This window comes from Magallana gigas, chromosome 7, assembly GCF_963853765.1.
Source record: "Magallana gigas chromosome 7, xbMagGiga1.1, whole genome shotgun sequence".
In the NCBI taxonomy this organism is placed as follows: Eukaryota; Metazoa; Mollusca; class Bivalvia; order Ostreida; family Ostreidae; genus Magallana; species Magallana gigas.
The window spans coordinates 50,869,497-50,888,195 of record NC_088859.1 but is presented as its reverse complement, the minus strand read 5'-3'; the positions used below and the strand labels follow the sequence as shown (position 1 = coordinate 50,888,195).

Genomic DNA, 18,699 nt, shown 5'->3' with positions numbered 1-18,699 from the left:
TATCTGTAACATCAGTGATGCTACAGTCTCTGCAGTGTATCTGTAATATCAGTGATTCTACATTCGTAAATGTATCTGTATCATCAGTGATTTCTACACTCGGTAGTGTATCTGTAACATCAGTGATTCTACAATCTGTAGTGTATCTGTAACATCAGTTATTCTACACTCTGTAGTGTATCTGTAACATCAGTGATGCTACACTCTTTAGTGTATCTGTTTCATCAGTGATTCTACACTATGTAGTGTATCTGTTTCATCAGTGATTCTACACTCTGTAGTGTATCTGTAACATCAGTTGTACTACACTCTGTAGTGTATCTGTAACATCAGTGATTCTACACTTTGCAGTGTATCTGTAACATCAGTGATGCTACACTCTGCAGTGTATCTGTAACATCAGTGATTCTACATTCTTAAGTGTATCTGTAGCATCAGTGATTTCTACACTCTGTAGTGTATCTGTAACATCAGTGATTCTACATTCGTAAATGTATCTGTATCATCAGTGATTTCTACACTCTGTAGTGTATCTGTAACATCAGTGATGCTACATTCTTTAGTGTATCTGTAACATCAGTGATTCTACACTCTGTAGTGTATCTGTAGCATCAGTGATGCTACAGTCTCTGTAGTGTATCTGTAACATCAGTGATGCAATACTCTGTAGTGTATCTGTATCATCAGTGATGCTACAGTCTCTGTAGTGTATCTGTAACATTAGTGATGCAATACTCTAAAGTTTATCTATAACATCAGTGATTCTACACTCTGCAGTGTATCTGTAGCATCAGTGATGCTACACTCTGTAGTGTATCTGTAACATCAGTGATGCTACATTCTTAAATGTATCTGTATCATCAGTGATTCTACACTCTGAAGTGTATCTGTAACATCAATGATTTTAACACTTTGCAATGTATCTGTAACATCAGTGATGCTACACTCTGCAGTGTATCTGTAACATCAGTGATTCTACATTCTTAAATGTATCTGTATCATCAGTGATTTCTACACTCTGTAGTGTATCTGTAACATCAGTGATTCTACAATCTGTAGTGTATCTGTAACATCAGTGATGCTACATTCTGTAGTGTATCTGTAACATCAGTGGTGCTACACTCTGTAGTGTATCTGTTTCATCAGTGATTCTACACTATGTAGTGTATCTGTTACATGAGTGATGCTACAGTCTGTAGTGTATCTGTAACATCAGTGATGCTACAGTCTCTGTAGTGTATCTGTAACATCAGTGATGCTACAGTCTCTGTAGTGTATCTGTAACATCAGTGATGCTACACTCTGTAGTGTATCTGTAACATCAGTGATGTTATACTCTGTAGTGTATCTGTAACATCAGTAATGCTACACTCTGTAGTGTATCTGTAACATAAATGATTCTACAGTCTCTGTAGTGTATCTGTAACATCAGTGCTGCTACACTCTCTAGTGTATCTGTAACATCAGTGATGATACACTCTATTGTGTATCCGTAACATCAGCGTTTTTACATTCTGCGTTGTATCTGTAACATCAGTGATTCTACACTCTGTAGTGTATCTGTAACATCAGTGATGCTACAGTCTGTAGTGTATCTGTAACATCAGTGATTCTACACTCTGTAGTGTATCTGTAACATCAGTGATGCTACAGTCTCTGTAGTGTATCTGTAACATCAATGATGCTACACTCTGTAGTGTATCTGTAACATCAGTTATGCTACACTCTGTAGTGTATCTGTAACATCAGTGATGCTACACTATGTAGTGTATCTGTTACATCAGTGATGCTACACTCTGTAGTGTATCTGTAACATCAGTGATGCTACACTCTGCAGTGTATCTGTTACATTAGTGATTCTACACTCTGTAGTGTATCTGTAACATCACTGATGATACACTCTGTAGTGTATCTGTAACATCAGTGATGATACACTCTATTGTTAATCCGTAACATCAGTGTTTTTACATTCTGCGTTGTATCTGTAACATCAGTGATTCTACACTCTGTAGTGTATCTGTACCATCAGTGATTCTACACTCTGTAGTGTATCTGTAACATCAGTGATGCTACACTCTGTAGTGTATCTGTAACATCAGTGATGCTACACTCTGTAGTGTATCTGTAACATCAGTGATGATACACTCTGTAGTGTATCTGTAACATCAGTGATGCTACACTCTGTAGTGTATCTGTAACATCAGTGATGTTATACTCTGTAGTGTATCTGTAACATCAGTAATGCTACACTCTGTAGTGTATCTGTAACATAAATGATTCTACAGTCTCTGTAGTGTATCTGTAACATCAGTGCTGCTACACTCTCTAGTGTATCTGTAACATCAGTGATGATACACACTATTGTGTATCCGTAACATCAGTGTTTTTACATTCTGCGTTGTATCTGTAACATCAGTGATTCTACACTCTGTAGTGTATCTGTAACATCAGTGGTAATACACTCTCTAGTGTATCTGTAACATTAGTGATTCTACACTTTGCAGTGTATCTGTAACATCAGTGATGCTACACTCTGCAGTGTATCTGTAACATCAGTGATTCTACATTCTTAAATGTATCTGTATCATCAGTGATTTCTACACTCTGTAGTGTATCTGTAACATCAGTGATTCAACAATCTGTAGTGTATCTGTAACATCAGTTATTCTACACTCTGTAGTGTATCTGTAACATCAGTGATGCTACACTCTGTAGTGTATCTGTTTCATCACTGATTCTACACTATGTAGTGTATCTGTTACATCAGTGATGCTACAGTCTGTAGTGTATCTGTAACATCAGTGATGCTACAGTCTCTGTAGTGTATCTGTAACATCAGTGATGCTACAGTCTATGTAGTGTATCTGTAACATCAGTGATGCTACACTCTGTAGTGTGTAACATCAGTGCTTCTACACTCTGTAGTGTATCTGTAACATCATTGATTCTACACTCTGTAGTGTATCTGTAACATCAGTGATGCTACAGTCTCTGTAGTGTATCTGTAACATAAATGATTCTACAATCTCTGTAGTGTAACTGTAACATCAGTGATTCTACACTCTGTAGTGTATCTGTAACATCAGTGATGCTGCACTCTGTAGTGTATCTGTAACATCATTGATGCTACACTCTGCAATGTATCTGTAACATCAGTGATGTTACAGTCTGCAGTGTATCTGTAACATCAGTGATTCTACATTCTGTAGTGTATCTGTAACATCAGTGATGCTACAGTCTCTGTAGTGTATCTGTAACATCAGTGATGCTACAGTCTCTGTAGTGTATTTGTAACATCAATGATGCTACACTCTGCAGTGTATCTGTAACATCAGTGATTCTACATTCTTTAGTGTATCTGTAACATCAGTGATTCTACACTCTGTAGTGTATCTGTAACATCAGTGATGCCACACTGCAGTGTATCTGTAACATCAGTGATTCTACACTCTGTGTTGTATTTGTAACATCAGTGATGCTATACTCTGTAGTGTATCTGTAACATCAGTGATGCTACACTCTGTAGTGCATCATCAACATACTGTAAACCAACTCATTGTTTTGTCCTGGAGTAGTTGCTTAAGTGTGGATGTTTTTGATGGCAGGTCTGTTATTCGGGTTTGTGAGTGGATTAGTGGACATCAAGGGAGCTAACTGGGGGAGCACAGATAGCTGGCCCACAGATGAAATGAAGTCCAGGTAATAAATAAAGACAATTGGAGAGAGGATAATTCATATTTCCATGATGATTGAATTGTTTGCTGACCATTTGGCTACCCAGGTCAATTGGTAACACAATTACTTGAAAGAATTTAAGGTACCATATTCAGCATTTAATTGAATTGATGAATTACCATCTTCATCATCTGATGAGAATACCTTGGTGATGGATGGACATTTACAACTCCTGTCCAGAATTGATTCACTATAGTCAATTACAGGGGGGTGCCGAGAGGACTGTGGGTTGGAGTTTTTATTGCCCTGCCGTCAGGAATAGGTGTGGCTTTGTCTGTACTGGGAGGAAATTCTGGATCATTGATCGGTGTGGCCATCTCGGCCTCTCTCCTGCCCCCTGCTGTTAATGCAGTGAGTATTATTACAGGGATATGATACCTGGAGAAGATAGATACAAAATTAAATTTGTTCTTTTCAAGAGACAATGAATTGCTACTAGTCATTGCAGAATTACAAATGCAAGATTTTAAGGTTATTGCTATATATTTTTTCAATAATTTAACCCTAATTGTAATGTACTTTCTGATTGGGTTAAAAAAAGTATTTCATATTGTATAACTAATTTTGTCTAGCCATGCATAGTAAGACTAACTTCAAAAAACGTATTAATCTGCCTGATGTTATTTTTTAATTTTGTACAATTTGGTGTCATTTTAAAAGTCTGTTTTTGTCTACAATTAATAGCAAAACATTTAGTAATAAACAATGAATTCAATATTTATTAGTTTTATATGATATAAAATGGTTTGGGACAGTTTAGCTTTTTCATAAACTACTTTGTGGTTTATAAAGTGTAACCTGCAACAAACCATTTTATATCTTATGAAACAAAATAAATATTGAACTCATTCATTAACGTAACAACAAAATGCAATGTTTATGCCAATTACGCCAAGTGCACTGAAAATTTATGGATCTTATTCTCTAAGTATATACATGTTGTAGTTCTATGGATAAGATTAAAGATTACTTACCATGATTGTAGGGCATGCTGTGGGCGTACTCCATCATAGCTGCAATCAGCCCCCCTGATCTGGATGTAATCTACAAGAATGTGACAGTGGGGAACACCTCCTTCCTTGAGGAAACCTTTACCCCCACAAAGTCCCTGGGGTGTAAACCGTTCATCAACAATAAGTATTCCCCCGTCCACAGCTGTGATATGGCAACCGAGGCACTGTATCTGGGACTCATCAGCCTTAGTCTGACCCTCCTCAACATCCTGTGTATCTTCATCATGGGGATTACCTTCCTCAAGGTAAATAATTATTTAAAAAATCACATAATAACCCTCCTCAGTATCCTGTGTATGTTCATCTTTGGAATCACCTTCATCTAGGTAACTCTTTAAAGAAATTATCTCAAAGTTACCTTCTTCAAAAGCATGTGTAAATTGATCATGGGGCAAACCTTCTTAAAGGTAAATGTATATAGAACAAACCTTATTCCTGACCCTAATGAACAAGTTTCACATTGATATGTTTAAAACACATGAGGAATGAATATCACTTCACTATGATGTAGCATGTTCACTAAAAGCATGTTTTACTGTGTGAATACCCAGTACTATCACTAGACCTGCAAAAGTGCAGGAAAGGAATTGATACCACAGTTGATGAAGCAATATTCTTTTTTATTCAGCTACATGTAATATAAGTTACTACCAGTTCATTGTATGTATAATTGTGCATTCTACATGTACTTGGTTTTCTCTTATGCAGTTGGATTGATTTCCAGGTAACTATGTACCCCTAGTATCGAACCAACCATTTCATGGTGTATGATTAAACTTGTAGGTTTTAAGAAAAATGTTTTATATATTTATTAAAATGAAAATTAATAAAAGATTCATAATACAGATAGTTATTGGGTATTGCTGCAGTGCAATAAAGGTATGTCATAAACATCTTCTCTCAATCTAGATAAAAATATCTAAAATGTTCTCATTTAAATTTTCTTGCAGTCAGATAACGTCATTGGGCAATAACTGTAAGAATGTTATTTACTCAGGATGATGCTGTAACAAACTACCGGTACCCTTTCTGTGCTTTGTTTAGTCCTTCTTTTCATTTTTTCAAGATTCACCATTGCATTTGCAAAATATCTACTTTAAACTGCATTCAGAAAATCCTCAACTCTGATTTATAGTTTTAGAAATAAACTTTTACTTGATTAATAAAAGTATATGCCAGTAGGTCTGTTATGCAGGGAGAATGCCATCGTGAAAGACAAAATTAAATATCTTAAATAACAGACTTTTTTTTTCTTTGAATTTTAAAAAAATTACTATATGGTACATTGGATTTTTTTTTGTAAAAATGTCTGAAGAAGAAAAAACACCAAACAGCATTTGATCATGACTAATATGCATGAGTCTCTAATGTGTGCATGTGTAGTACAGAAGATGGGAACCTAGTAAGGGGATAGAACTTGTGTTTGAAACTTACACAATGAATCATGTTCCAATCTACATTAAAAGATAAATAGGAAATCTTTTATTGAAATAAAAGAGACATAATAGTGGATTTGGATTTGAATACCGTTGATTTATTTTTATGTGTTTCTCACTAAGTACATATAATGTCATTACTTTGAAAAAGATTAGATGGCCTAAATATTATCTAGAAAGACAACCTTAAAAGTGTTAATCCAAATTTCTTAGGTGTTTTAGACATACATTACTGTAACTTAATACTCAGAGTCTCTAACCCTAAGAAACTATTTATCCCTAAAATCTCATTCCTTCAATTCATATCCTATAATTCATACACCCAATCAAAACATAACTGAAAATGGGTATTTGAAAAAAGATAAAATAACAGAGAATTAAACAATATGCAGGTCACCCATGCATAGTTTGTTGTGACCCTTACTATTATTTAGTGACTATTATAACATGGTCAATTTATTTGAGATCAAGGAGGTGGCACCCCAGCACACCACCACTGACTCAACTCGAGATTTCTGGAGCCAAGACATTCAAGTGGTCAAGGAGTCGTACTCGACCTCCAAGGGCCCCCAGAGCATGCAGCTTGCCGCACAGGCCCGCAAACTCCTGGAAGACTGGAAGGTCAGCCGGGTCAAATTGATAGAAAAAATCTATATTCATTTAATCACTTGCATGTGAAAAAACCCAATTTAATGTTTCTTACCTCAGGTAGTAAGTATTGTGGTAAAGACATGGAAGTAACTTAAGGTTCCTCGACACATCAAAATTTTATTTTATGGATCGATAGAGAATCTTTTTTGAAACATGATTCCACAAAACAGAGATCAATATCGGCTTTCAGTTATTTTATACGAATTTTTTTGTATTTTTTCAGTGAAATAGGAAAAACTGTTTGGCAGACAAACAGAATATATTAGAGCTTTAAACTTGTTGTCAATTAATGTGTAATATAATTATAAATAAATTCATGCCAAAGATCGTTTGGTCAAGTGTTTAATTTTTTAATTAAAAAAATATTTCTGAAAATCAAAATTGTAATTCTTTAATATCTTTTTAATCTATGGATAAAATTTTAAAAATAACATATAGTCACATAAACTATTTACTAAACAATGATATTTTACAAAGAAATTGAAATGAAAATGCGAAATTTTGGAAAAATTGCTATTTATCAAATTTTAACCGATCCCGATTGAAAAAAAAACTGATCCCGATCAGAATTATTTTAAAATTGAAATTTTACAAATAAACTGCAGTTTTTTTCTAAGTAATTGATATAAATTATAAAGTTAGTAAATGACGACACCATTTTACAGCTAAACAACCTGAAATTTTTGCAAAATTCTGATTCATTCTAACTTTATGTGATATCGTTCGGGATCAGTTTAATTACAATCGGGATCGGTTTGATTTTAAAATTTTCCATTTTTTCTTTAATTTAACTATTTGGTTTCAATTTCTTGTTGAAATATGATTGTACAGCAATTGTTAAATGCGAGTAACAGTTTATCTGCAGTTTTTATCCATAGATTTAAAAAATATCTACAATCCTTTTTTTTCATTTTCATAAATATTTTTTTTACAAAAATATTTTAGAGTTTATCTGGCCGTTTTTGATATATATTTATAGATAATTGTATTGTGCATTAATTGATTACAAATTTTTAGCTCTAATATATCTTGTTCGCAGCTAAAACGATGTTTCCGGTTTCTATCAAAAAATACAGAAAAATTCATATAAAATAATCAGAGGCCGATATAGGTGTCATTTTTGTATAATCATTTCTCAAAAATGATTCTTCATCGATCCATCAAATAATGCATTGGTGTGTCGAGCCACCTTAATGAAACATGTGACCCAATTTTTTTTTCATATAGTTTTTAGAAATCTTGTAGTTTTTCAAACCATGAGGTACCGGTAATAGTTATGCTGTACTTGCCAGAAAATCTGAAGGTTATGAATAAGTGTTTGTGTATGAATAATCATTTTTTAATTAGATAATTAAAAAACAGTAGAAATTCTTTTAATATTTATGGACAATTAACTAACTACAGTGAGTCTGAATATTGTATTAAACATCAGTGTTTTTACTTTATCAGCAAAGAAGAGGAGACACAGCAGAGACCACACTCAAACTTCAAGAAATCATTGAGGTCAATGTTTTACTCAGATATCATTGTTAATGTGTCAATCAGATATCATTGAGGTAAATGTCCCAATTAGTATATTTGAGGTAAATGTGTCACACAGATATCATTGAGGTGTATGTCTCAATCAGATATCATTGAGGTAAATGTCCCAATTAGTATGTTTGAGGTCAATGTGTCACACAGATATCATTGAGGTGTATGACTAAATAGTATATTTGAGGTTAATGTGTCAATCAGAAATATCCCAATTAGTATTTTTAAGGTTAATGTGTTAATCAGATATCATTGAGGTAAATGTCCCAATATGTATATTTGAGGTAAATGTGTCACACAGAAATCATTGAGATGTATGTCTCAATCAGATATCATTGAGGTAAATGTCTCAAGCAGATTAAATTGCTGTAAATGTCCAAATATATATTCATGTACCTGTATTCTTGAGGCGAAAGTTTCAATCGTTTATCATTGAGGCATATGTTTCAATTAGATATCATTGAGGTAAATGTGTCAATCAGATATACAATTTGTTTGTTTGTTACAGGAAGTGGAGAACAGTCCCGAGTACAATCAGTTCCTGCCCCAGATTGGTGGAGGCCGATTGGTAAGGCTATTTACCGGATAAAACATTTTAAACCTTGATCTACAGTACTCAAGTAGTTAAAAAACTCCAAATTCTGATTTATGTATTGGTTGTTAATGTTTTCGAAATGTAAATGTAGTCATTATAATTAGCTGTTGTTTTCAATACTGCGATATAACAACTTTTAAGTTAGTTGTAATACACACATTTTTCCCTGCAGGAGGCAAATTTCCCAGATATGGTAAAATGTGTGGAGAATTTGGGTTTTGCTGTGATCAGCAGATCATATTCCTGGTCATTTTTCACTTGCAATTAACTCGCAGAGTGTAGCTCAGTTTTAATACCCCCCGCAAACGAAATTTTGGGGGGGTATATAGAATTCACCTTGTCTGTCCGTCCGTCCGTCTGTCTGTTCAATTCGTGTCCGGTCCATATCTTTCTTATGGAGAAACATTGGAAGTTCTTACTTCATACAAAGATTGCATATGACCTAAGGGTGTGTCATGACCTTGACCCAAGGTCATTTGGGCAAGGTCAAGGTCACTGGCAGAGAAAGTGTAAAATTCGTGTCCAGTCCATATCTTTCTTATAGAGAAACATTTGAAGTTCTTACTTCATACAAAGATTGCTTTTGACTTATGGGTGTGTCATGACCCTGACCCAAGGTCATTCGGGCAAGGTAAAGGTCACTGACAGAAAAATAAGCAAAATTCGTGTCCGGTCCATATTTTTCTTATGGAGAAACATTGGAAGTTCTCAGTTCACACAAGGATTGCATATGACCTAAGGGTGTGTCATGATCTAGACCCAAGGTCATTTGGGCAAGGCCAAGGTCACTGGCAGAAAAGTGCAAAATTCATGTCCAGTACATATCTTTCTACTGGACAAATATTGGAAGTTCTTAATTCACATCAAGATTGCTTAAAACCTGAGGGTGTGTCATGACCTTGACCCAAGGTAAGTTGAGGAAGTTCAAGGTCATTGTTTAAAAAAAAATCAGGATCAGTATACCAATTATTCAAAATGTTTATATTAAATGACTGCTTGACATGTGGAATTTTGTTTGATTTGAGTCATGTTTGTTAACATAAGGATGCAGATGTCCTCATGCATTAACAGTTAACTTGTTTAAAGAATAGAAATTGATTTGTGTACTCTTATTAGCATTAACAGTTTTAAAAAATAGAACAGTTGTTATTTATAGAAAATGGATGGTGAAATAGATTCATCCAATATTTTCTATAATAGAAAAAATACATGAGTTATGATTTTTTCCTAGCGGGGGGTATCAGTTGTGAGCTTGCTCACAGTACCTCTAACAAATTGCTGATGATCTGTTGTTTCCAGAACTGACCAGTCAGCATGCACGTGCAGTTCTTTGGTTTATCCTGCCTGAATATTTATAAGTGTTTCCAGAGTGACATACATGTCTGCTAACAAATACTGTTCAACTGTTCATATCTTATGAAGAGAGTTTTTACCAGTGTGGAATCATTTCATATCAGTCAAGGCTGTCATTTTGTAATAATAGCACACAAAAAACTTGATAATATATTTGAAATATCTCAACCCACTATTTCTACTGTTCCATCTATAGCATTTAGGGAACATGTATCTTCTTTGGACTTTCCAACTTAGAATTTGCATTATAACACTATGTCCAAGTTTTATATAATAGGTATAGTATATGAATTACATTTTCAGCATTTTTACTTTTCTAATTAAGGAATATTTTATTTGGTTGTTTGGTAGAACATTAGTCTGAATTTAAAGAAAGTTCATTTAATCAGACTATTATGTTTTTTGAATGTGCATGTGATGTTTCCAAGCTTATGGATTGTTTATTTATGGAATAAATCAAGTTTACAATCTTCTGTTTTGTAAATTTTACAGTATTCCCGTTACCTAAAGAGGGATTTTGAAGATGCCCTGCGCCAGGTTCAAGAGGGATACGTTCCGGAGACTCGAGTTGTAGAGGAGAAAACAAAATCAGGCTACAACGTATATAGGACATTTCATGGTCTCCAGCCGACGGTTCGTAGGCGAACCAAACCCCGCGTCACCTTCGATGTCGACGAGGAAACTCCAGCAAAACATGTTCCACGGCCCATGTCAGATGGCAGCAACTCAAAAGGTCACGCCCCCAAACGATTCTCCATACCCCTCAATCTAGGGAGTAAACTATATACCAGGAGGAAAAATGAGGCGGAGTTGACACGATTCAAGGTCAGCAAGGTGGACGAAGAACCGGAAGACTTGTCACCCTTATCGGACGCCAGGAATCCAATGTTGGATGCCAATGTTTAGGCCTAGAGCTTTCATTGAGGTGCTACTCTTTATTTATTATTTAGGAATTTAAAGAAGCAAGGCTGTTCTTTGAGCAGGATAAATACTCCTTTGTTTTATAAGTTTACATTAAGTTGATGAGCCTTTGTCTGGTAGATTTGTAGTGTACAGGGAAATACAATTTGAAAATGTTTTATTATTATGTGTACCAGTTATTAGCCCTATCTTTTTTTCTCTATCACAGTTCTAACCCTACAGCTGATAAACAAACAAATCTTCATATTTTGCATTCTGATAAAATTTTCAGTTAAAACTACATTGTTATCAGAATTACAGTCCGTGATTACACGTTACATGTACTCCCAAATTGAACTATAGACCATTTTACAAGATTTCTTAATGTTTTCGCATGGTTCTATGTATTGTATTGTAACCTTATATACCGTAGTTTAATAAGACCTTTCTGATATACACCAATGACAATCACACTAATTGGCAAAGTTCGGAAAAATGTTGATGGAAAGAAATCTTATTTATGATTGGTTTAACCTTTTACTGAATCATGACATGGTCTTTTTAACCACCTACTTTCTTATTATACAGTTTAGGTATACATTTGAGGGAGTCAGCAAGATTCCAGTTCCCCGAGAGCAAGTCTCTTTCCTGAGGTAAAACTTAAAACTTGCTGACTCCCTCAATGATATACCGTATAACGTTTAATTTTTACTGCTGTGATTTTTTACGAATTTGTCATAAAATAGGGTGATTTGAATTTTTATGCGTAATTTTTTTACGAATTTGACATGTCCGTAAATATTAAAATCATCTGTGGTAAAAGGGGGAAAATTTCACCGTGACTTTGTTACAGTTAAGGTAGTCCTATACTCGGCACTAAATGGGCTCAATCATTAAAAGCTTAGCTTTAAATGATAAATATACATTCTAGCAATGCATATACAAAAGAAAATATGTATGTTTACATGCTAGTTTGTATGTTATCACCTCTCAGACGGGTGTACCCCCTTGCGAAAATTATTGACAATTATGAAATTCGGCAGACGTTCGTTTTTCCTAAAGATAATTACCAATTTTGGGAAAATTAGAACTGAACATACAAAATAGAGTATAAATATTTATTTAAGCCATATCTCAACAATAATTTTGCGCAAGTTTTTGTAAGTAAGTACGCTTTATGGACCTAATGTATCAAAAGGGAATACAAAAAATGCAATGTTGGTATCGCGTTAGGTAATTTTTTTACTATTTTATGGACTCAAACTTAAATTCATGGTGTTTATTCTATAGATTGACATCTTAGAAAAAAGATTTGGTAAAATAAATCATCTGTTGACGAATTACTTTTCACGCTATAAGCTCTAAACCAAGTAGACCCTGACGAAAAAATCCGTAAAAATCACATTTTGCCACAGTTTTCTGCCTAGATCTGTCAACAATGTTAGATATCATTTAAACATTAATTAATTGACAATTGATTAAATTCGAAATAGCTTCTGTCTCTAAATTTAAACCGGTTTTAGAAAAAGAAAAATTCGGGAGGGGGGGGGGTTCAAAACAAAGAAGATATATTAAGCATACCTGAGATCCTGGTTAATCAGAAACTTCGTTTTTCATTTTACTTTAACAGAATCGAGTTTCTCAACATTAATCATTTCTATCTCTCATAGAATACATATATTACCGTTCTAATTGCTTATTATTGCCATTGTTTACAACAGCGATGTAGATAGTCTCGTTCAACCAGACGCTCGGCTGTCTCCGTAAATCTCCGACGAGCAGAGAGTCTGGTAAAGCGTCACGTTAATGTTTGTAACGTCAAAACGAGGCTTACCAAAATCCTGGTATTGAATTTGATTGGTTGAAAGAAACACACCTCCTATAACATGTAAACAATGACAGAGGCAAACGATTTTGCCGTTTAAACTAAAAGATCTACGACTGGAAAGTTTAAAAACGGTTATAAATGGAAAGGATTTATTTGCAGTGTTACCTTACGGGATAGGGTAAAACCAATAATTAATCTATTTTATAGCTGTCAAGGTTGTAAACAAACATTCACCGCTTCGTCGAACTTAAGTTCAGCCATGTTTAATGAGTCTATGGAAAGCGAGACTATAGTATAAGACTAAATTGACGTAAGTTCCATAATTTTCACGGCAAGAAAATAAAGTACTGTATATCACACAAATCTCTTAACCGGCACACATTGACAACGATTCAAAATGAAACTAAATCAGCGCCCCCTATCGGTAGCGGTTATCAACGTGACGCTTTACCAGACTCTCTGCTCGTCGGAGATTTACGGAGACAGCCGAGCGTCTGGTTGAACGAGACTACGATGTAGAGCAAAATCAATACCAGGTATCTAAAACGCTTTGTAAAAGTCGAACCAATATTGTAAAATCCGTATTATGACGTAGTGCGATACTCGGACTACTTTAACAGACATACAAATCAGAAAATCGTTTTTCTGTTAACGATTCCTTATATTTATGATTGTGTTTATACATTTACCTTTATTTCATATGTGATATACACTTTACTTATTCCTATTTATCTGGGTATCATCATTGATGTACACTATGTGCTCGTCTCAGATCGATTTTCCGGGAAAAAAGAAAGACAACTCCATTTCAAAAAAAAATTTTCTCTCTCTTTTTCTTTCTCTCCCAACCAAAAAAGACATCTAGCTACTAACGTGGCATTATACGTAGTTTTAAAAAATACTCAAGACTGAATAGAAAGATCTGAACTGTTATCACCACGTGACCAGAAAAGCTCAAACATACCTACATGTACAGCCGTCAGGGACTGAGCTGAAGGTCATGAACATTACTCTCATACGTACGATGTAGAAAATTTACGTGCGGTGTTTTTTTTTTTACTTCTGTGAAAATTTACGCGTTTAATTTTTATTGATTTATAAAACTCGTAAAAATTAGCAGCACGTAAAAAATACCCGTTATACGGTACTTTAAAGTAAATCCACCCTCCTGTGACGTCATACATTTTACATAAACCATGAATTCATTAAAATTCTTGCAAGTAGATTTGTAATTTCTATGTTATTATAGGTGCACATCAAAAACTCAAATGATTGTTTACTTGCAGATATTTAATAAGCGTTTATCATCCTTATATTCGACATAATTCAATAATGACAAAGGGAAATAACTCTTTTCTATTTTCCTCTAAGTGATATATCTAAATGCTATAATTTTTCTAATGTAAACAATCTTTTCTTTTTTTCAAAATTAATTTTAGTTTTCTGGCATAGTAAGCAATAAAATTTAAATAGACAAACAAGTGTCCATCCACCTATATTTAATTTTTAAACAAAAAAGTGTGATTTTCAGATGATAATTTCAGGCTTTGGTTTTTATTACCTTACATCTTAAATAGTATGGAAACATATATATTTTCTTTATTTTTTGATGAAATTCAAGTCCAATAAGTTAAAAAAAGTTAAGTTTTTTAACTTTGAACCCATAATTTTATAGGTACGGATTTACCTTAATTGATTTTTTATTATACAAATATTGACTTGGGTTGAGGGCATTGATTATAAATAGCCCCCGAGGGACGAAATATTGCTGTTATATTATTATTATTATATAATGCCTATACAAACAATCAGAAAAAAGTTAATAGAATAATTCTTTGTATATCCAACAAGTTAAAATGTCAAAGTAAATAAAATTACATTGCGTGTGTATAGGTGTGTATCTGTTAATCGAACTGACACACCTTTGCAGAGAATTGGTCTGTTTACGGCGATTTTCAGGGAATCAGCGAAATGTATATTCTCTCATATAGTAAAAAAAAGGTAGAGATACAATAACTATGTATATTTATGGTAGTTTATAGGAAGTGTTATCAAATTACAATGATACTTTGCACTACTCATAATGATGAAATTCTATTCACAATCAGGGTTTCAGATGATATTTTTGTTTTCATAGTTCAGTACTGTGTATGTAAATGGTTTAAATTTAATGAATTTTATTTCATTCGTCACTTTCTGTAGCTTTTTATTGAATACCTTTGTATGTTTTGAATATGTCAGACGAGTGAAAATAAGTTGATTTTTAACTCACCTGAGCCAGAAGATGATGCATCTGGTAGTCTTTTAAAATCATGCATATATATGTACATGCTATGCATAGTGACTTAATTTTCATTGTGCTGAATTAGGGCTTTCGTTCAATTGTTCAGGAAAGACAAGTGAGGTATTTCTCTAATAATATTCAAATTGCTTTTTCCGATAGTTAATTTTGATTAAAAGATTCCTGCAATTCCTTCTCATTAATACATCGAATAACATAATGGTATGCGAGGGGTATTTAAAGATTGGGCATTAATTATCTCATTGATAAATGTTAAAATCAGGTCATTAAGTCCCTGTTTACATGTATACAAGCATTTATCACATTACTTGATGTAATTTCTCACAGAATCCTTGCAGGGTATTTATGTTTTAATGCTGTAGAAGGGTTTTTACACAAAAAAGCAAGTGTGTTCTCACATTCTTCATAAAAATATTTAAAGTTGTTTAATTTCTTTGAGGATGCAGTGTCATAGCTAACCTAGCCCTGATCTTTTTACAGTAATAATAATACTCCCTCCTTCGCCTCCATACCAGCCTCTACAGGAAAACACAGTTATAGCGAACACGCTTATAATGAATTGACACTTACAGTGAAGTGAATTTCATTCCCCAAGTCTCTATTTCCTGTCGTAAACTTGACGGATATAACGAATTACGATTATAACAAAGTTAAATTGCCTGTCCCTGGTACTTCGTTATAAGCGTGTTTTACTGTACATAGTCAACAGCAATGTTGTGATGTGCCTTAATTTTACCTAATTTCAATTAAACAATCAAATTGTATTCTATGTAAACTGTAGAGTACACAGCCAACAGTATTTATCATTAATCTGTTACAAAATCAATTATTATCAAAATCAATTATGCTATTTAGTAAGATTGATATTTTTTACATGGATTTAAATTTATTCCAAATGGTATTTTAATTGTTATTCAAAGCTTTAATCAAGTTTAGAAAATATTAAGTTGGTTTTTTATTCTTCTTCATGCAAATCTAGTTATTTTGATTGTTAAACTAGATTTATATGTTCATTAATTTTGTATACAAAGTTTTAACTGTTAAGATTTTATATTTATTGGAGTGTCAGCAGAAATGTTATGAATTTGTGTCTACATGTACATACATTAGTTGTGTTTATATGTGTGTATTATTGATTTGCAACGAAGTGAGCCGTGTTACAGATTGACAATGTATTATACAGAATTGGTCTTTCTACAAGTGGTTGATTATTTTGTTTATGTCGACTGATTCTTTCCGTCATTCTCTCAGACTGGTAGTTATATTCCGTCGTCTGTCGTTATATGGCAGGCTTCCTCTCAGGACCTTTTTTATCAGTGTAATTAACGATTTTAAATTGTATTTATTTTTTTAATTGCTTTTGTTTTAATTAAAGGCTCAGCTAGATTCTTATGTCTTTGTTTTACCAGCATATTGGCATAGTCATGCATGTTTACTTTGTGATTTATGTTCAGTGTTTTTGTCAAATTATGCTATGCTTCATGTTTCTATAAATGTCAGAGAGCAAAAATATACAATTTATTTGTTTGATAATAAGCTGTTATTATGCGAGGGTAAGATGGAGGATTTTGGTAGCATTAAAGATAATCAACAGGAGTGATCCAAAGGATTGTGCATGTGTGGGGTTCTTTTAGTTATGGTTGTGGGAGAGCTTCATACTGTACATACGTGTTCTGTGTTATATCAAGTTCATAATATGTGACAGGATAAATAACACAATTTTACAGGCAACAATTTGTTCCTGGATTTATACTTTTTGTAAAACATGCAACACTTGATTCCCAATATTTCCATTCCATCATTGTGGCCTTTACTGTTTGTCTTAGTTCTTTTAAAATTTATGTCTTTAGTCTCCGATTCAAATAAAATGCATGCCAACTCTGAATTTGTCTTTTTTATTCTATGATGTATTTGAGGTGTAGGCTGTAGCATGACTGCTACTGTATTCAGTATGCTGTACAGATATCCTTTATTTTCACAATAATCTATTTTTTGCGATCATTGTAATATTGTAAAAAAAAAAAAAACACCTAGAAATTATATCTTTCATAATAGTTATATACAAAAAAAAATTTAATTCTCACAAAGTTAGTGCATGAAAAACAAATTTTCCACAATTGCTTCATATTTGCAAAAGTTGCTACAAGTGAGTGAAAAAATTGTGCGTAGATATTTGGTAAATGTTGGGATGTACTATGAAAGGTAGCCTAGGGCCAAAAGTACCTGCTCCAATAAGACGTAAAAAAGCAAGTCAAATACAGCATTGGAGTTGCGATTTGTAATGATGCATCTTTAAATTAAATTTGCATTCCCTAGAACTTTGTTTTAGTAACCGATTATAAAAGATCTTTTTCAAAAAAAGATTTGATTAAGGACACCTAAATTGTGAGGATGACTAAATTAATAGTTTCAATATTATGGAAATACATTTGTTCGATCCCACTCACCCCTGCGAATGTGTTCGGAATGTTTTCTTTATCGTTGCTAAGGAAGTAATAAATCCAGAGGTGCTCGAATGAAAGTTCACGAGACTTCACCGATATTTGTTCAGTTCCTGTGAAATTTCGAGCGGAAGTATAGGTGTTCAGATAATATTCTCAAAATACATAAGTACTGGTCATTTTTCATATCATATCCTACTTTGATTTATGTTAAAACGGGAAAAGCTTTCAAGATGTATGTCTTATTTTACCATCTAGCAGTTATTTATATTAAACGATAATATTCAGAATAGAGTTATCGTTCGTGTTCAAACACGTGTAGAGGGGTTGAAAATATAAACATTGGGTTGCTTAATAAAATCATAGCCATGTTTGATGCTTGTGGTGTGCAATACCATGTTTTAAAAAAATAATGGGTGTCTATTTTGCATTAAAACTTAGTATATCGAGCCATTTTCAAGGAACATTCTGCATAAAATGATATAGTCTGTTTCACTATTGATGTTATTACTAGGTCAGGCGCGGATCGAAAATTAATCCTCAGGAGGGATCTTTTTTAAGCATGTTAGTTGTTGCAACAGCAGACAAAAACTAATTTTTGTATAGTCACATTTATTTTTAGAACACATTTTATTCACCAATTAATGAAGAATGTGATAAAGTTTAAAATCAATAAACCTCTAGATTTTATATTTGACTACTAGAACCTAGATACTGTGAAATAGACTTTATACAGGAGGTACGATTTTTACTGCGAAACTGAAAGGGTCAAATTAAACCACGTGGTCTAAAATTTGAATGACAATAACATTCGCAGGGGTGCCACTTCTTGGACAAAATCTTGGAGATGTATTGGTCTACATGTATATCATTTACACAAGTCCTAAGCAGGTGAAAACAACGAACAAATGC

General features: G+C 33.5%; 1 protein-coding gene across 2 annotated transcripts in view; it reads left to right on the top strand.

Moving 5' to 3' along the window:
* The window catches only part of LOC105336466 (uncharacterized), a 29,101-nt gene extending 17,177 nt beyond the window's left edge, over positions 1-11,924 (top strand). The window contains exons 9-16 of one of the 2 annotated variants that reach the window (XM_034456943.2): positions 3,606-3,699; positions 3,942-4,086; positions 4,721-4,993; positions 6,650-6,805; positions 8,285-8,338; positions 8,877-8,936; positions 9,136-9,156; positions 10,809-11,924. In XM_034456943.2, coding sequence (XP_034312834.2) covers positions 3,606-3,699; positions 3,942-4,086; positions 4,721-4,993; positions 6,650-6,805; positions 8,285-8,338; positions 8,877-8,936; positions 9,136-9,156; positions 10,809-11,222 — 1,217 coding nt within the window. In that variant the 3' untranslated portion in view covers positions 11,223-11,924. The remainder of the gene's footprint in view (positions 1-3,605; positions 3,700-3,941; positions 4,087-4,720; positions 4,994-6,649; positions 6,806-8,284; positions 8,339-8,876; positions 8,937-9,135; positions 9,157-10,808) is intronic. The other variant, XM_066067127.1, reaches the window with a different exon arrangement.
* Positions 11,925-18,699: the final 6,775 nt, after the last annotated feature.